Consider the following 16,082-nt stretch of genomic DNA (forward strand, 5'->3'; position numbering starts at 1 on the left):
GTAACAGCTTCAGTGATGTTTGTTCACCTGTCACCGCTGTAGTCACTGACAGCGCTCAGGCAAAATGCCAGTCTTGTGCATCGGCGACATGTTTTTGCTAATTCTGATTTTACTTATAAAGCTCGTGCTCTGTATCCCAGATATTCTCAAACAAGATCTAGCAAAGATCTGCCAAAGGGTAGCAGAGTTACATTGGCCAAGAGTCGATATATATATATATATATATATATATATATACGTATATATATATATATATATATATATATATATATATATATATATATATATATATATATATATATATGGCTGTGTTGGCCAGTCGCCCTCATGTGTCCCGGCTGTCCCACCTCACCTCACTCACCTCCACATTTTCCTCGCGCAGGCAAGCCGGGTCCGTCGGGACCGCCAGGCCCGTTCGGCCTGACCGGCTCCAAGGGCTCTCGCGGCGATCCGGGCCCGGTGGGACCGCAGGGCACTTCCGGTGCGCCCGGCCGGCCGGGCGAGCAGGGGCCACAGGGCCTGCAGGGCGCCACCGGACAGCCGGGCCTGGCCGGCCTGCCCGGCATCAAGGGCGCGCGCGGCGACCTCGGCCGGCCCGGCCTGCAGGGCTCCGCCGGCAGCCCGGGAAAACCGGGCCCCGAGGGCATCAAGGGCAGCTTTGGCGCGCCTGGCCTGCCGGGCCTGGTCGGACCCATCGGACCGCCCGGCGCCGCTGGAGAGCGAGGCCTCCCAGGCCTGCCCGGAGGCTCCGGACCCAAAGGACCGCAGGGCTTGCGTGGATCGCCGGTACGCCGCAGTCTCACTCACGGCGTGGTCGCTGTGTTTCCGCTGAGACGAACAGACCAACATAACCCTGGCTGGGACGACTGAGCTCGTGCCATGAGGTCGTCTGCTTCGGAAGCATGCTTCTCTCATTTGCTGACTGATGCACAGGGCGCAGGACTCTGCGGTGATCTGATCTGCCCAAAGAATTTGCAGGATTTCAGTTTTCTGCGGGATTTCGAAAGGGAGTTCTTACCGAACGCCTGATTTAGCTCACTGCAGCCGCGCCGCATTTCTTGCGCGTTGTAGCACACCATCCCTTTAGTTTTTCGTGCCTACCTCGAATTTGAACTTTTCAGCATTTTTACACACATAAAAGTGTGTCATGAATTGTGTAAGGGAGGTGGGAGGGGGAGGGGGGAGGGCACGTGACACCGGAGCCACTTCGGGAATACGCCTCTGGACCTGCCGCTAACGGACGTTGTCGGCGGGCAGGGCGAGGCTGGAGAGCCGGGCCAGCGCGGCCAGGAGGGCCCCTCGGGCCAGCCCGGCCTGCGCGGACCGCCGGGCAATCCGGGACCGGCCGGCGAACAGGGACCCAGCGGGCCCGAGGGCAAGATGGGCGCGCCTGGCATCAGCGGCCGGCCCGGAGACAAGGGACCGCCTGGCGACGTCGGCCAGCCGGGCATCTCTGGACCACCCGGACTGCAGGTTAGTGTCCGGCGCCGCCGCCGACGCCGCGGTGGAGCCACCGTTGCGCCGCGCGACCGCGGAAGCCGCCGTGGGCTCGAGATTAATGTCGCTGTCTGGGCGTCCGTGGTGGTGTTGGTGGCGGCGTTGGACTGCTGCTGCATTAGTGGCACGCAAAGGTTACGCTGCTTTCTTCTCGTTGCTGCTGTTCAGGATGAAATGGAGTACGTTGAGGAGACAAAACAGCATGATCAGGTGCTCGGTGTCGATTTTATGAAGGTGCAGTTCGTCCGTTTTATGCACTGCTCGCAACTTAAACAGCCTTTAAACGTTCTATATTCATTGCGCCCGCTGGCTGGCACAACGGCACCACTTGGTGCGGGGTCGGTGAGAGAATTTCACGCTTCATATCAGAAGCAGTGCTATCCATCAACAACTCCCAATGACAACGAAGTGTGAGCGTACAGACCATCGTCACTGATGATGTTTTGAGGCGATCGGTATGGTGCCTGACGGTGCGTGCCCCGCCCCACAGGGAGCTCCTGGCCCCGTCGGCCCGTCCGGACCGACGGGCGAGCGCGGCGATCGTGGCGAGCCCGGCGTCCAGGGCGTCGAGGGGCCTACCGGCGAGAGGGGCAAGCAGGGTCCGCCCGGCTTGCAGGGACCCAGGGGCGAGCGTGGCGTGGAGGGCGTCAAGGGCGGCAAGGGACATCGAGGTCTGCTCGGTCTGCAGGGTCTGCCCGGTCCGGCTGTAAGTGGAACACATTGACGATGCATGCGATACAGGGATGCTGTGATTTTAGTAGTGTTTAGGTGAAAACGCGCAAAACTAAACATATCTTAACAATGACCCGGGTTGTCTTTTCGTCGTACTTTTCGTGATTTCTTATCCACTTTCCGCTGAAGTTGGGTATTTTCCGTGGCGTTAGTGATTTTTCAGACAATGTTGCCCACTGCTACGTGTCATTTCCAGGGCCCCACTGGCGAGAAGGGACCGCCGGGCTCGCCAGGCACACCCGGAGCCCCGGGCGAGCCAGGCATGAAGGGCCCAGCCGGAATGGACGGCATGCCAGGTCCGCAGGGTCTGGAGGGCCCGCCGGGCCCGCGTGGTCCCAGCGGAGACACGGGGCGGCCGGGCCAGGCCGGAGCGCCGGGCCCGGCCGGTCCGCCCGGCCCGCCCGGCGAGTCGACTGGCTTCGATGTGGCTGCGCTGCAGGCCTTCATGCAGACGGGCCAGGACAAGGTGAGCGGTCGGCACGACCATGCTGGGGTCGCACCCGCGCCGCGTCCGCGGGGTGGGGGTGGCGAGTGTGCCGTCCAGCCCAGAGGCCAGGTACCGACCGCCCTCCTGGTCAGCTGGCGCCCAGCCTCAGCAGGGACGTTGTCCTGAAGTGACGGGCCGCCAGATGCCTCCCAACTTTCATGCTCTTTTCACCCCCACGGCGGCGATTCTCGCGCCTCTGTTAATGACCTGGACAGCTGGGTCCCCCTGCATACCCTACAATCGAGCTGCGCGCGCCGCGACCAGCCGGCCGGACGGCGCACTGTGCGCCGCGCCGCGCCCTGCCGGCCTTCGGCGCGGCCGTCGCCGCTGCCAGCTCACACCCGCCGCCGCCGCCGCCAGCCAGGGACCCGATCCGCTCAACAGCGACGAGCCCATCCGCCTCGGCAAGGAGCTGACCGACGACGAGCGCAAGGAGATCGTGCTGATGGCCTACAACCAGCTGCAGGCGCGCTTCAAGACGCTGGTGAAGCCGGACGGCACGGCCGACGCGCCGTCCAAGACGTGTCGTGACCTGGCCGTGGCCTATCCGGACAAGGAGAACGGTAAGGGTTCGGGTGGCTGCTCACTCTGGGCCGGGCAGGATACTGAGCGACCTAACCGGATGGGGAGAATGGTAAGGGTTCGGGTGTCTGCTTACAGTATTCGCCACAGCCGGCACCGGTGCTGCAAATGCTATCATGCATTCGTTGCAGAATTGCCTGTATTCATTAGAAGCAATGTATAGAAACAACAGCCTTCCCACAGTCCTGTAGCTCAATATTATGACACGACAGATGCTGAACGCACTTTTCGCTCGCAGGCAATTACTGGATCGATCCCAACGAGGGCGACAAGAAGGACGCCATCCTGGTCTACTGTGACCTGGGTCAGCGCATGACCTGCCTGAACCCGGACCCGGCCGTCACGCCCGAGCTGTCCGCCTCCAAACGCAGCCGCGAACACCAGTGGCTCTCAGAAGACATCAACGGGGGATCTGAGGTTAACCCATGCTCGCTAGTCTGCGCCCACCGACGGCCGGTCACCCGCAAATCTGGCGCCCTGGAGCCGGCAGTGTCCGTGCCAAGTGTTCTTGTTACAGACAGGTTTTGCTTGAGTAGCTGTGGCGTTCGCATAATGCGCGTATTCCTCACGTCGACCTCACGTCACGTCCTCATGACCTCACGTCGCCAGGCGGTATCCAGAAGTGTTTTCTCTGCACACCGCAGTCAACAGCGTACCGCTCTCCAGACGTACCACTGCGAGCTGTCGTGTAGTGTAGTCGTGTAGTCGTGAAGCGAGCGAGCTGTCAACGGTGTTACCATACCTTTCAGTTCTCCTACAAGGCGGACGCCAACCAGATCGGCTTCCTTCAGCTGCTGTCGACGCGCGCCGAGCAGAACATCACGTACCACTGCCGCAACCACGTGGCCGTGTACAACGCGCAGCGCGAGACGTACCGCGGCAGCCTGCGGCTGATGAGCTGGAACGACCAGGAGGTGTATGCCCGTGGCCGCAGCAAATACGACACGCTCTCTGACGGCTGTCAGGTGAGAGGACCAGTCACCTGGGCAGCCACCACCGTGACGCAGCTAGTGTGTAGTACACACTGTGTTTTATTCTGGTATCGTTAGTAATGTGTGATTACCAGAGGCTTCTTGGAAATGAGCGTGCCTTTAAGATCTTTCACCCCAAATAGCATGAAGTCTAGCTGGTTGCATCCTGGTGCGTGCGTGACCGGGTCTGTCCCACCTAGTAACTCGCTCTCATGACCCTGGTGACTGCAGATTCCCTTTCTGATCGCGATTTCAGAAGTCACAGACGTGTCTGATCGGCCTCCTGATTAAGGATTTTTCAAAACGAATCTAGGCTGGATGGAGTTCAATCTGAATTTAAAAGTCTGAAGACGTCGGCCGAAAAGTGACCCTGTGACCTTGGTGCCCCCAATTAGAAGAGAAATCTCGATTCACCGACGTCGTAGAAACAGAGCATTAATGCGTGCCTCTCAGGCTTTCGACATTGGAGCTGGGTTTGCGCCGCGGCGCGCACCAGCTGTTTTTACTACATCTTGATCTGAAGCGCTGGTGGCTCGTGACGGCCAGCTGCGAGGACTGCCGTGACCCCGATCACACGACGTGCTTCCCATCCCCAACCAAGGTTGTCGCTACCTTCCTGCTACACTTGCCATGAAATGAGTCGGCTTGGACCTACAGCCCCGCATCTGAAGTGGTGGGATGCGACCGGTCATGCCACGGACCACGGTCTCAGCTTCCTGGCTGCTCCAAAGGTATCGCGCACAGTGGCGTGGTTAACCGCACTAGTGAAGTAACTCCTGACCTTCTTGCGGTGGCAGAGCAATCGCGCGCCGATTGGATGGCTGCCCGGCTACTGTAAAACACTGAACCGACGTCACCTAGTCACCAGATGCTGTCAGCGTCCGCTAAACACGACCGGGCCGCCGTGTGTCTACCGCGGCGCCGATGCTTATCGGCAGAGGCGTCTTTCTCTGGCTCTGCGGGCGGCGGGCGCGACGCTGCCGTGACATGCGCCGGGGCAGGCCAGCCGCGTCCCTGCACGCGCCGGTGTCCTTGCGACACGCGGCCGGCCGCGCCACCCCGCGCTCTTGTCAGCGTTGTCGCAATGTTTGTCGGCGCCGCGCGCCGGTCGGTGGCCGAGGAGCGGGTGGGCGTTGAGGCCGGCCCGTCCCTCGCGGCACGACTCTTGGCGAAGCTCCGCGCGCTGGACGACAGTCAGAGATATCTCACGCCAGACGACATCCGGTCATCTCACACTGGTCGACATTCAGAGACATTTCACGCTGGACGGTATCCCGAGGCAGCTCACGTTGTGCAACATCCCGAGTTATTTCAAGCTTCTCTACATCCCAAGATATCTCACGCCAGGCAGTATCAAGAGCCATCAGACATTGCAGGACATTTGGAGACATTTCACGCAGCTAACATCCCGCGACGAATTACATCTCAAAAACTGCATGGCATTCCGGCATGGTCGCGATTTGTATCACATTCCATCACATCTCGCACCGCACGATGCCACAAGACACCTCACACGGCACCATGCCACAAGGCACCTCACGCTGCACGATGCCACGAGACACCTCACGCTGCACGATGCCACAAGACACCTCACGCTGCACCATGCCACAAGACACCTCACGCTGCACGACGCCATAAGACACCTCACGCTGCACGACGCCACAAGACACCTCACGCCGCTCGTCACTCAGACACGGCATGCCGCGCTGTTGGCCAACCAACGAGGCAGTGAGTGATGCGCCTTCGCTGGTGCGTGAATGCCACCGGTGTTGAGAGCCGGCGATCAGGCAGCACGGCAGGCGGCTGGAACAGCGCGGGCTGCTGGCTGGGCACACCGCGGTATGCAGTGGTAATATGAATCATGCATATAGTTCGTCGTAAGGGGGAGGTACCATGCAGTTTTCTCACCCACACTCCGTTTCATGGGCAGTTGGGGTGGGGTAGTATGACATGGCTCTCACCTGAACCGCTCTCAGCGTGGATCTTGCAGGTTCACGGTGATTGATGCAAAGCGGAGAATGAGAGCGGCTACGTTCATTAAGCTGCTGACCCCCAACCCTCCCTGTGATCCGTCTCTCTCGGAGACCTTGCCACGTTTAATCTCTGGCTCGGAGACCCGGCCGTCCGCCGCCGCCAGCCGACGCCATCTCCTGCCAGCTGTGTCAGACACCAGGACCTGAGACGAAATCAAACAGCTGTTCACGTGCTCCATATCACCTCAACTGGGCAGGGTGTTGTGCGGTGTACTGGTATCCCAAACCTATTTTGTGGACTCCGGCGGTCGGCAGGCGTTTATTGGTCATCTCAAGCACCCGCACATCATGCTTCTTCGGTGCAGGGGGAGGTTGTGCATAAATATGCACAGTTGCACGGTTGCACCACAAGCTCGAATCGGCTGTGCGAAGAGCCTCAGCATGTCCGAGCTAGTGGCAAGCACAGCTCCGCGCTCTGTCAGCCGCGCCCTGTGACCACAGGTCACACCATCCCCAGCCCGACGATCCGGCCCACTCGGTGCGTGACCACCTCTCGAACGGCGCGAAAACATTGCACCATCGAATGATCGGTGGAAGCATTCACCGACCGACCGCCGTTGGACAACTTGCGCTTTCTCACCGCCGTCTGCCATAACGACCGCCAAAAGCGACGCCCAGCGAATGCTGATGACGGCTAGTCCGCCGGTGCAGAGGCTGCCTTCCATTGACGCTGCGCCCCTCTCCCCCCCCCCCCCCCCTCCTATTTCACCGCAAGCGTCGAGACTCGAGACGACACAACTCTGACTGGGTTTGGCGGGAACCCAGGCGCGGACTGGTTCTGGTAGGATCCAGGGGGAGCCCCAACCCTGGCTAGATCCAACGGGAGCCCCTACCCTGGCTAGATCCAGCGGGCCCCTACCCTGGCTAGATCCAGCGAGAGCCTCTACCCTGGCTCGATCCAGCGGGAGCCCCAACCCTGGCTAGATCCAGCGGGAGCCCCTACCCTGGCTAGATCCAGCGGGAGCCTCTACCCTGGCTAGATCCAGCGGGAGCCCCAACCCTGGCTAGATCCAGCGGGAGCCCCAACCCTGGCTAGATCCAGCGGGAGCCTCTACCCTGGCTAGATCCAGCGGGAGCCCCAACCCTGGCTAGATCCAGCGGGAGCCCCAACCCTGGCTCGATCCAGGGGGAGCCCCAACCCTGGCTAGATCCAGCGGGAGCCCAACCCTGGCTAGATCCAGCGAATATCCAGCGGGAGCCCAACCCTGGCTAGATCCAGCGGAAGCCACCTACCCTGGCTAGATTCCAGCGGGAGCCCCAACCCGGCTAGATCCAGCGAGAGCTCTACCTGGCTCGATCCAGCGGGAGCCTCAAGCCCTGGCTAGATCCAGCGGGAGCCCCTACTCCGCTAGATCCAGCGGGAGCCCAACCCTGGCTAGATCCAGCGAGAGCCCCTACCCCGGCTAGATCCAGCGGGAGCCCCAACCCTAGCTCGATCCGCGGGAGCCCCCCACCCTGGCTCGATCCAGAGGGAGCCCCAACCCTGGCTAGATTCAGCGGGAGCCTTAACCCCGGATAGATCCAGCGAGAGCCCCTGCTCTGGCAAGATCCAGCGGGAGTCCCGCCCTGACTGGACCCAGCGGGAGTCCGGACCCTGACTGGATCCAGCTGGAGTTCCGATACTGATTGGATCCAGAGGAGGTCCCGAGTCCCGACCCGAACTGGATTGTGCAAGCGCCCCCGGTCCTGACTGAGTGTGGAAGCCGCCTCCGACACGCGCTGCCGACCTCGGCCGCAGGGCCCTCCGTCGACCGACAGCTGTCAGGCAGCAGAGAGGCGGCGATTCGCAGGCCTCGTCTGGCGTCTTCCCTCTGGATGCACAGAGGCGGCAGAGAGGGAGACCTTACGAAACCGCACTCGAGCGGGCTTTGTCTGGACCGGTCAACGGCTCGCGGAAATGCGAGATGCCAAGCTCCCCATGAGACGTCAGGACACGAACGCCGCTTTTAGCGGACGAATCACAGCTAAGTATGTACATGAGTCGACACATCCACAATGGATCGATCAGCACATTGTCGCCCAAAATTGGCATCGCGCATGCTAAGCTACGCAATGGTTTTGCGATATATCAATACACGCGTCCTTAAAAGCATTTTCAGTGCAAGCTGAAAGCCCGACGCGAGGTTCCATGGCATCGGCGCGATGCTACCTTCAGAACACCGAGCAGCGATCGTCCACACGGCTCGGATCAAGCGGGGTCCCACGTCCTGGGCCACGCGTGCTGTGGCGGCTTCTCAAGGGCATTACCACCATGGAATGCGCAGTACGTGGCTTAGTTCCTGGTTACGACACGAGGCTAGCCGACATGAGTCAGTCCGGTGGCTCATTGCATCCCACGCCATGCATCGTTCTGGCCTAGGCTTGGTTTTCGTGGGCACGATTTCGACCCCTCTTCGGTCTACCGTCAATCATTATCGATGCTCGCTGAGGAAACGCTCACTCAACGGTTTGGTGTGCCGTTCGACACGCTCAGATTGGTAGTCAAATCTGATACCATGCTGCATGAGGAAAGTTTGTGAGTCCTCGTTGCTCCTCATTGCTTGCGAAAATTTCTCAGAAGGGATGAAGTCAATCGAACGCCTGGGGATTGTCCCTGGCGGCTTTTCTGAGGCAAAGCGCCAACTCAGACGGTGGTTGTGAGATTTCACATATCTGGAAAGAATTCACGGCAATTGCTTTCCAGAGTGGCAGCTTTTGCACTCGAATTTAGATGACGTCAGTACAGCGCTATGGTTTAAATACTGCCATATTTTATGACCCGGCTATTGCGCACTTGCCTTCCATAAGCGTTTAAGCCAAAACTGTGTGGTTTCATGGCCAGCTTTGCTTATTTTGAGCTATGGTCCCATATTTGGAGGCTTGCAATTTGATTGTCTTGGCGGACATCCTTAACATGGCAGTAAGTGGCTCACAGAATAAAATTTTGATTACCAAGCGAGCAAATCATTTTAGATGCGTCGGGAACATTTCTGAGATGAAACGTAATCAACCACGTGTTTTGACTTTGATCTGGGATCGGTCGCAGAACAATACTTGTCCAAAAGCTATTTAAACAAGATTATGTGCTTTTTTTAAAGCCTTGCCATATCGCCTTTGGTTTTTCGCCCTTTCCCATACGCTATTAGAATATATATTTTACGCCCATATTGCTCTTTTTTACTCGTCAGGCCATGAGCTTCCTTCTTTTTGTTCCTGGGCATGCAGGTTGACTTTGGAAAATCACCGGTTGGCCTGAAGATGTCCAACTGAACACCATTGGATAATTTACACATCAAGTAATCTCTGATTGTCTCCTGTCTATTTCGTGGATCTTGCTCGGCTTGTTGCCCCCGCACACACACACTCAGCGCTAGTGAAAAGGCTCTCGTGGATAATTTGCAACGTGAACGTTCATAACTGACGTCGGGCAGCATTTCCTGGAGCCTGTTTGGTTAGATCCTTGACTGTGTGGTGACGTCCTTGCCTGTCTCCTCTTTTGCCATTTGCTCCTGGGAATCAATTTGCCTATCGACCCATTTCGGGGCCTTCGTAAGGCGGCTCGGTCTGCAGCTGCCCATCACCAGGGGAGCCCGCGACAGCCTTGGGGCCTTCGTGCGGCGGCTCGATCCGCAGCTGCCCGTCACCAGGGGAGCCCTCGACAACCTCGAGGCCTTCGTAAGGCGGCTCGGTCTGCAGCTGCCGATCACCAGGGGAGCCCTCGACAGCCTTGGGGCCTTCGTGCGGCGGCTCGATCTGCAGCTGTCCATCACCAGGGGAACCCTCGACAACCACGTCAGCGCAGTCATTAATGGTGCGACGAGATGGCTTTAGTGTTCTTGGTGCTCCTTCCTAAATCTATGTGCTCGCAGCATGAGCAGCCATCACCACTGGCAAAACATTGACAGCCAGAGCGGCAGAGTTTTTTTTTGTCACATTGATAATGCCACGCGACGGCGCGGACATTCCCACGATGTTTGTCGGAATGACAACACTGGAGCGGTGCATAAAAGTATGGTTTGTTGTTGATTTTAAGACGCCCCATGAAGCGTGGTATCGGTTGCGGATAGTTCGCGCCTATTTTCGCTGTCATTCTTATTGGTATGAACGTATCCACATGCGTCGATACTCCGTTTCCAGAGGGGGTCAAAGTCGTTGACTCACACGTTTGGGTATGTGCCAACTGGTCGTCCGCCCCCGATAATCTGTCTTCTTCTCCGAAACCGCACATTTGGACTAAAACGGCGCATTTATTAACCTATTTACCATTTGTTCTCTCTGCCATTTCATAAACTCCTTAATGGTCTGACCCTGAACGAGCCATGGATGCAGGTCCTGACGCAACCCATGGTTGGATTGAGTCATCGCTCATGCGGCGAACCTGTGGTAACGGACGGGCTACGTGACGCCGCATCTCACCGCACGTCCGGCCAGGCTGCGTCCGGGGCTCGCTCCAACGGCCCGCTTCCGTCCACTGTGAGATCCCTGTCAGCCGGCGTCTCGGCCCTGCGGGAGACCGCTAGGAGCGCCCGGCACAGCCTTGAGGCGTGCAGCAGGAGGGAGGCGGGGGTCGCGTCGAAGTCATGCTTCTGCCCCGACCGCCGCCCTATCCAAACGGCGCCGACCGCCGCCCGGCTCCGTCTGTGAGTCTCCCTCGCCGCGTTTGAGGAATCCAGGCGCGACAGGCTGCCGCGGGCCTGCCCCCGTTCAGTCCGGAGGCGTGCTCGCGGCGCGACACGCACCACCCGCGCGCGTGCGCCCCGTGCCACCCGCGGCGCACGTCGCGTTCGGCGACAGGAGGCGGACGTGACTGCACCGCCGGCGGCCGGGCCGGTCCGTCGCGAGCGCGCCGCGACTGTCACTAGGGAGCCATACTCGGCCGAGTCGGAGCTCGAGTCGAGTCTCGGAGCTGGGGGACGGGCACGCTCCAGGGCTGCTCTCGGGTGGCCAGCGGTCAGCAGACATCCAATGGTAGTACAGGTCACGCAGGGAGGACACAGCAGACGACAGACGTCACGCAGGGAGGACACAGCAGACGACAGACGTCACACAGGGAGGACACAGCAGACGACAGACGTCACACAGGGAGGACACGGCAGACGACAGACGTCACACAGGGAGGACACAGCAGACGACAGACGTCACACAGGGAGGACGCTGCGCACAGACGTCAAGCAGGGACGGTGCGGACAGCTGGCCCCCGCGCTGTTCGGCGGCCGTCAATGCTCCGACACCTGGTGCGGCCAGGCGGACGCCGCGCCGGACGTCTGCGGTCACATCGTGACATGGTCAAGGGTTGGTCATGGCCTGTACGCTAACACAGCGCGTAAAATGCGGCTGGGTCCAGCCGGGGTCACAATCACAGCTCAGTGGAGGCTCCGGCTTGGATGCGGCACCCGCCAGGCTCCGCTATCGGCGCTGCGTAATGGGCGCGGTGCGGGTCGATGCAATTTCTTTGTCAGATTACCATCAACACGAGGTGTTGAACACGAAGCTGTTGTAACCATCCTGTATCCCGGCATACATCTATGTTGTGTGGCGGTTACGTAACGTCTTCGTTGAGCGAACCGGTGATCGGACACGGATGATAGATCCCACGTCCATCCATCTCTGTACAAGATCGATGAAGACGCGTCGACTTTTGATGACACAGAACTTCAAATTATAATGGCGCACTCTGCGCCCGGCGGCTGCGCGTTTCAGCACCTTGACCCACGTGTCAGAGGGCCTAAACGATTGTCTGAAAAGGCAGTTAAGTGGCAAAGCTTTTAACGCTCGCCGTCCGAGCTGCGTAACTAACCATAAATGACGTCAATGTTGCCACCAGTCCGGAGCGTCTGGCGGAAACTTACATCTGTCATAGGTGAGGGTCTACCAGATGACACAGGCGCATCAGGTCCCATCGCAACACGAGCGCAACAGGCGTCTGGTATACTGTGAAGGGCTTGTTGGTGACGCCCGGCCTCATGGGACCTCCGGTAGCTGACGAGAGTTTGGAGCGACGGAGTCTGGCCGGATGCCAGCTTCCAAGGGTGAGCGATTGCCTTCAGTGACCACCAGGGTCACTCCGCCAAGGATGCAGGCTTGTCTTCCAGACGCAGATGCGGAGGATGACCCCATCAGACCACGTTCAGCGCGCTCGTCTCGCCCCGTCAGTGTGACTGTGCGTGCCGGGCGTGCTTGTCTCGGGTCGCGCGTTCGCGCCGCGCTGTCTAGTGACCGTGTCTCTGTCTCTCTCCTGCTGCAGGGGGCGCCGTCCAGCTGGGGTCAGACCCTGATCCGCGTCAGGACGCCGCGCACCCAGCGCCTGCCGCTCACCGACATCGGGATGCGCTCCGTCGGGCGGCGCGACCAGCTGTTCAAGGTCGAGATCGGGCCTGCCTGCTTCTTCTAGAGAGCCGGCCGCGCCGGGGAACAAACACTGCCAGGGCGACGTCACTGCCAGCCGGACCGGTGACGTCACTCGTCCGAAGGAGGAGGAGGAGACGGCTCGGGAGGAGGAGTGTGAGGATCGGAGAAAAGATGTGAGCGGACAAGACAACGTGTGTAGAAACACAAAACGAAAAACGCGGGGGGAGGAAGATAGAATACTTTTGGTGGAGATGAGAGGGAGAAGGAGGATGGATGGTGATGGCGGTTGATGAGGAGTGGAGGACAGTGATGGAAGTAGCAGGGCCAAGATCCGGGGCTCATTGGTGGACCGGGGGGCGATTGTCTCTGCCAGGTACCCGCCGCCGGTTGCGGCGGATGCCCGGTCACTGCGCACGCCACTTCGCTTGGCGTGACGAGAGGGAGAACATCCAGCGAAACTGCCCAGCATGGTCCACCAATGTGCCCCGGAGGGACCCGCTCTCCGCACGCGACTGACTCGGGAGAGACAAGCGTGACATCTAGCCTTAAGTATTTTTATATGTCTGTGACTTAGATAGTCCTAGCTATAGGTAGGTTAAGAGCAAGTACTTGTGCAATAATGTTATTCCTGAGCTTGTGCTTGCCTGGTTTGCTTAAGTGCCGTACTTGAGTCCCCGTGATGTGTTCTGCAGCCCACTCTGTGCATGTAATTAAGTAATTAAGGAATATACACATGGTGTTTTTTCAACTGTTTTACACAGCCACTGAGCGCGCAGTTTGCTGGATTTATCGTTGAAACTATCATTTTGGCATATCCCGAAATCCAGCCGATGAACATTTCAAAACCAACACAGCCAAGTGGGTCTTGCAATTCATCATGCAGCACAGTTGTTGGGCTTTTATGCAGAATGTTTTTTTGTGAGCGGCCTATCTTTACTTCGCTCCGCATCATCTTGAAATGAAGTACTGCTTTATAGCCCATTAATTCCCTCTGCTGCAGACCATCAATTCCCAATGGAAGGAATTGATGGTCTGCCACCAAGTTAAAAACGTTTTTGGGGGAGAACATCACACCAGCTAAACAGCTCGCCAACAACATACAAGAACGTTGCATGGAAAGGCACTGAATAACTTCTAAAATAAAAACACCTCATTTCAAATAAGGACAGGAATGACCAACATTCATCTAACCACAGGTAAACAACAGCGTCATTTTGAGAATATCTGGCATAACATATTTGCACCACGCTTTCTGAGGCAGGCTTGATGTTCGTGGCCTGCAATGTTTGGTATTGATATTCTGTTTTCAGGATGTTGTGAAAATAGCTGTTTTAGGGATTTATTAATGCGTTGAATAGTTGGTAAAACGCTTTTAAGGGTGTTTGGGAAAGTTGCAGTACATTTTAAGCACTTGACCAAGGAGATGGTAATTTTCGTGCAATTTCAGAGTCATTTATTACCTGAACCATGTTTATCAACTCAGAATACGTTTAACACGCGCTCGGGTGGGGTCAAATTGACCCCTGGAGGTTTTTCCCGAATGGTTTCCAAACGACGTGGTGTAGCCGCGGAGAATTTTGCATAGCTGTAGACAGCTGAATAACAAATCGTTTGGTATCAAAAATGTAGGTGTACCATTGTTTTCTGTCCATTTCCTTTTCGCCGGTCCATTTCTCTCAAGCTGCTGATCTACGGCAAGTCAGTTAGGCCCTTAATTCAGCAAAGTCAATTTCCAGGGAATCGGTTGATCTGATGCAACAACGGAATGTTAGGCAAAGTCATACTTCTCTGGGATACTTTCTCAGGCAACAAAGCAGTTAAATGGGAATATTTAATTGACCTAGGGTCAGGTATGAAGGTCAGACCAAGGTCAAAACCAACCTGTTTCATTTTTAGAAGGCTTGTTGTATGGGGTAGTTTCTGGCGCTCAATTCAGATATATTGATAGCAAAAACCGCATTTTAAATCTTTCATGACCTAACATGACCTGGTCTTTGTTTTCAGGAACATACTCCCGTGCATAGTATTTGTCGCTTATTCAAACGCAAATCTCGAAGCACTGCCTACGATTTTGGTCACCATGACCTTCACAATGTCATACACGGTCACTGACCCTGAATGAGCATGAAACCTTTCCCTTAGAACGGGCATCTAGGTTCTGAGGGCGCTTGGAGACTGACGTGGAGTTCGATTTTGCTTGACATTATTTGAACCAAAGGCCATAACTTAGGAATGCCAAACTTAGCCCTAAGTAAGCACACGTACAGGACAACACACCCTGTGAATTTGGTGTGTCTATCCATCTTAGTTCTTGAGATCTCAGCGGGGTCAAACTGACCCCCAACCGAGCGCAGGGTATTCAACCGGCCACCCTGGCGCGTGTTAATATGCGGAACGAGACTTTTTATAGCCCTTTGTTTCTGCAGTCCATGCCTCCAGTTTACCCAAATTCTAGGGTAATACCAGGCCCGGCGATCGCGTGGGTTGGTCGGGAGCGTCAAGCCATTATTGTTTACACCGGTGTCGTGCGGAGCAAGGGGCGCTTTGAAGATCATTTAGTTCAAGGATGGTCCATCATGAACCACATTTATGGATGTAGGCGTGATGAGTGCCACATAGATGTGAGCAGGGAGACGGCCAGCCAGGGTAGTGGAGTTTTTTTCTTGTCGCATCTGCCAGCGAACCCTCTACAAAAGTTTCGAGCAAACTTTCTGTAGAAAGGGGTCTGACACGGTACCTGCCCGTGCGAACACGATTTCGCTTTTAACCAACAAATCAGAATTTTATCACGATGTGCGTCTTTGCAAACACGTCTTTAAATCTCTGTAAAGCATTTCTAGCCGAAAATCGCTCATTTCAGTGATGTTGTTTGGAGCGCTAACTTTTTAACATTTAAAAAGTCGCATCGTAGTCACTCGTTAAAGCGGCTAACACCTAAAGTTTGACTTTTGTCTGACATTTGCCTACTTGATCTGTCCTAAGGCACTGTGCAACGATAATAAAGGACAGATGGCGAAATGGGGACGGATCTGCATCTGTTCTTGTGGTGGTGCTTTGTTTTTATTAGAGATATGACCTTCCGAACATTCTTTAATCAAGGAAATATATAATTACATTTAAATCCTTTACAGTCTCTGTATATTAGCGGAGGAGTAACAGATAACAAAGCAGCCTTTCTCACTGAATGGAGTAACGAGTCAATGTACCCACATAAGCACGCTCTTGATCTGTTTAGTTATACTTATCGATCTCGAGCTTCAATATGTCAACACAGATTCACGTGCGCGTATAAGCGTATGTAACGAGTTCGATAAGGTGGGGCATGCACGGTCACAAGACGAATGGCGGCCACAAGGTGAATGCGCCCCTGGGTGAAGAGGGCGTGCAGGTGACGTAAAGACATCTGCACCACTTTGCCGGCCCTGGTGGGGCTTATCTCCGACATCGATGTGA

At 56.7% G+C, this 16,082-nt stretch overlaps 1 protein-coding gene across 1 annotated transcript in view; it reads left to right on the plus strand.

Moving 5' to 3' along the window:
* LOC119102067 (fibril-forming collagen alpha chain-like) overlaps positions 1 to 13,227 on the plus strand; it is a 31,523-nt gene extending 18,296 nt beyond the window's left edge. Inside the window, 8 exon segments of the mRNA XM_037225439.1 lie at positions 383 to 786; positions 1,258 to 1,473; positions 1,988 to 2,203; positions 2,426 to 2,695; positions 3,081 to 3,279; positions 3,537 to 3,715; positions 4,048 to 4,263; positions 12,526 to 13,227. Of these exon segments, the coding sequence (XP_037081334.1) occupies positions 383 to 786; positions 1,258 to 1,473; positions 1,988 to 2,203; positions 2,426 to 2,695; positions 3,081 to 3,279; positions 3,537 to 3,715; positions 4,048 to 4,263; positions 12,526 to 12,672 (1,847 nt within the window). The 3' untranslated portion in view covers positions 12,673 to 13,227.
* The last annotated feature ends 2,855 nt before the right edge of the window (positions 13,228 to 16,082 follow it).

Source organism: Pollicipes pollicipes, unplaced genomic scaffold, assembly GCF_011947565.3.
Source record: "Pollicipes pollicipes isolate AB1234 unplaced genomic scaffold, Ppol_2.1 Scaffold_5522;HRSCAF=6530_pilon_pilon_pilon, whole genome shotgun sequence".
NCBI classification, from domain to species: domain Eukaryota; kingdom Metazoa; phylum Arthropoda; class Thecostraca; order Pollicipedomorpha; family Pollicipedidae; genus Pollicipes; species Pollicipes pollicipes.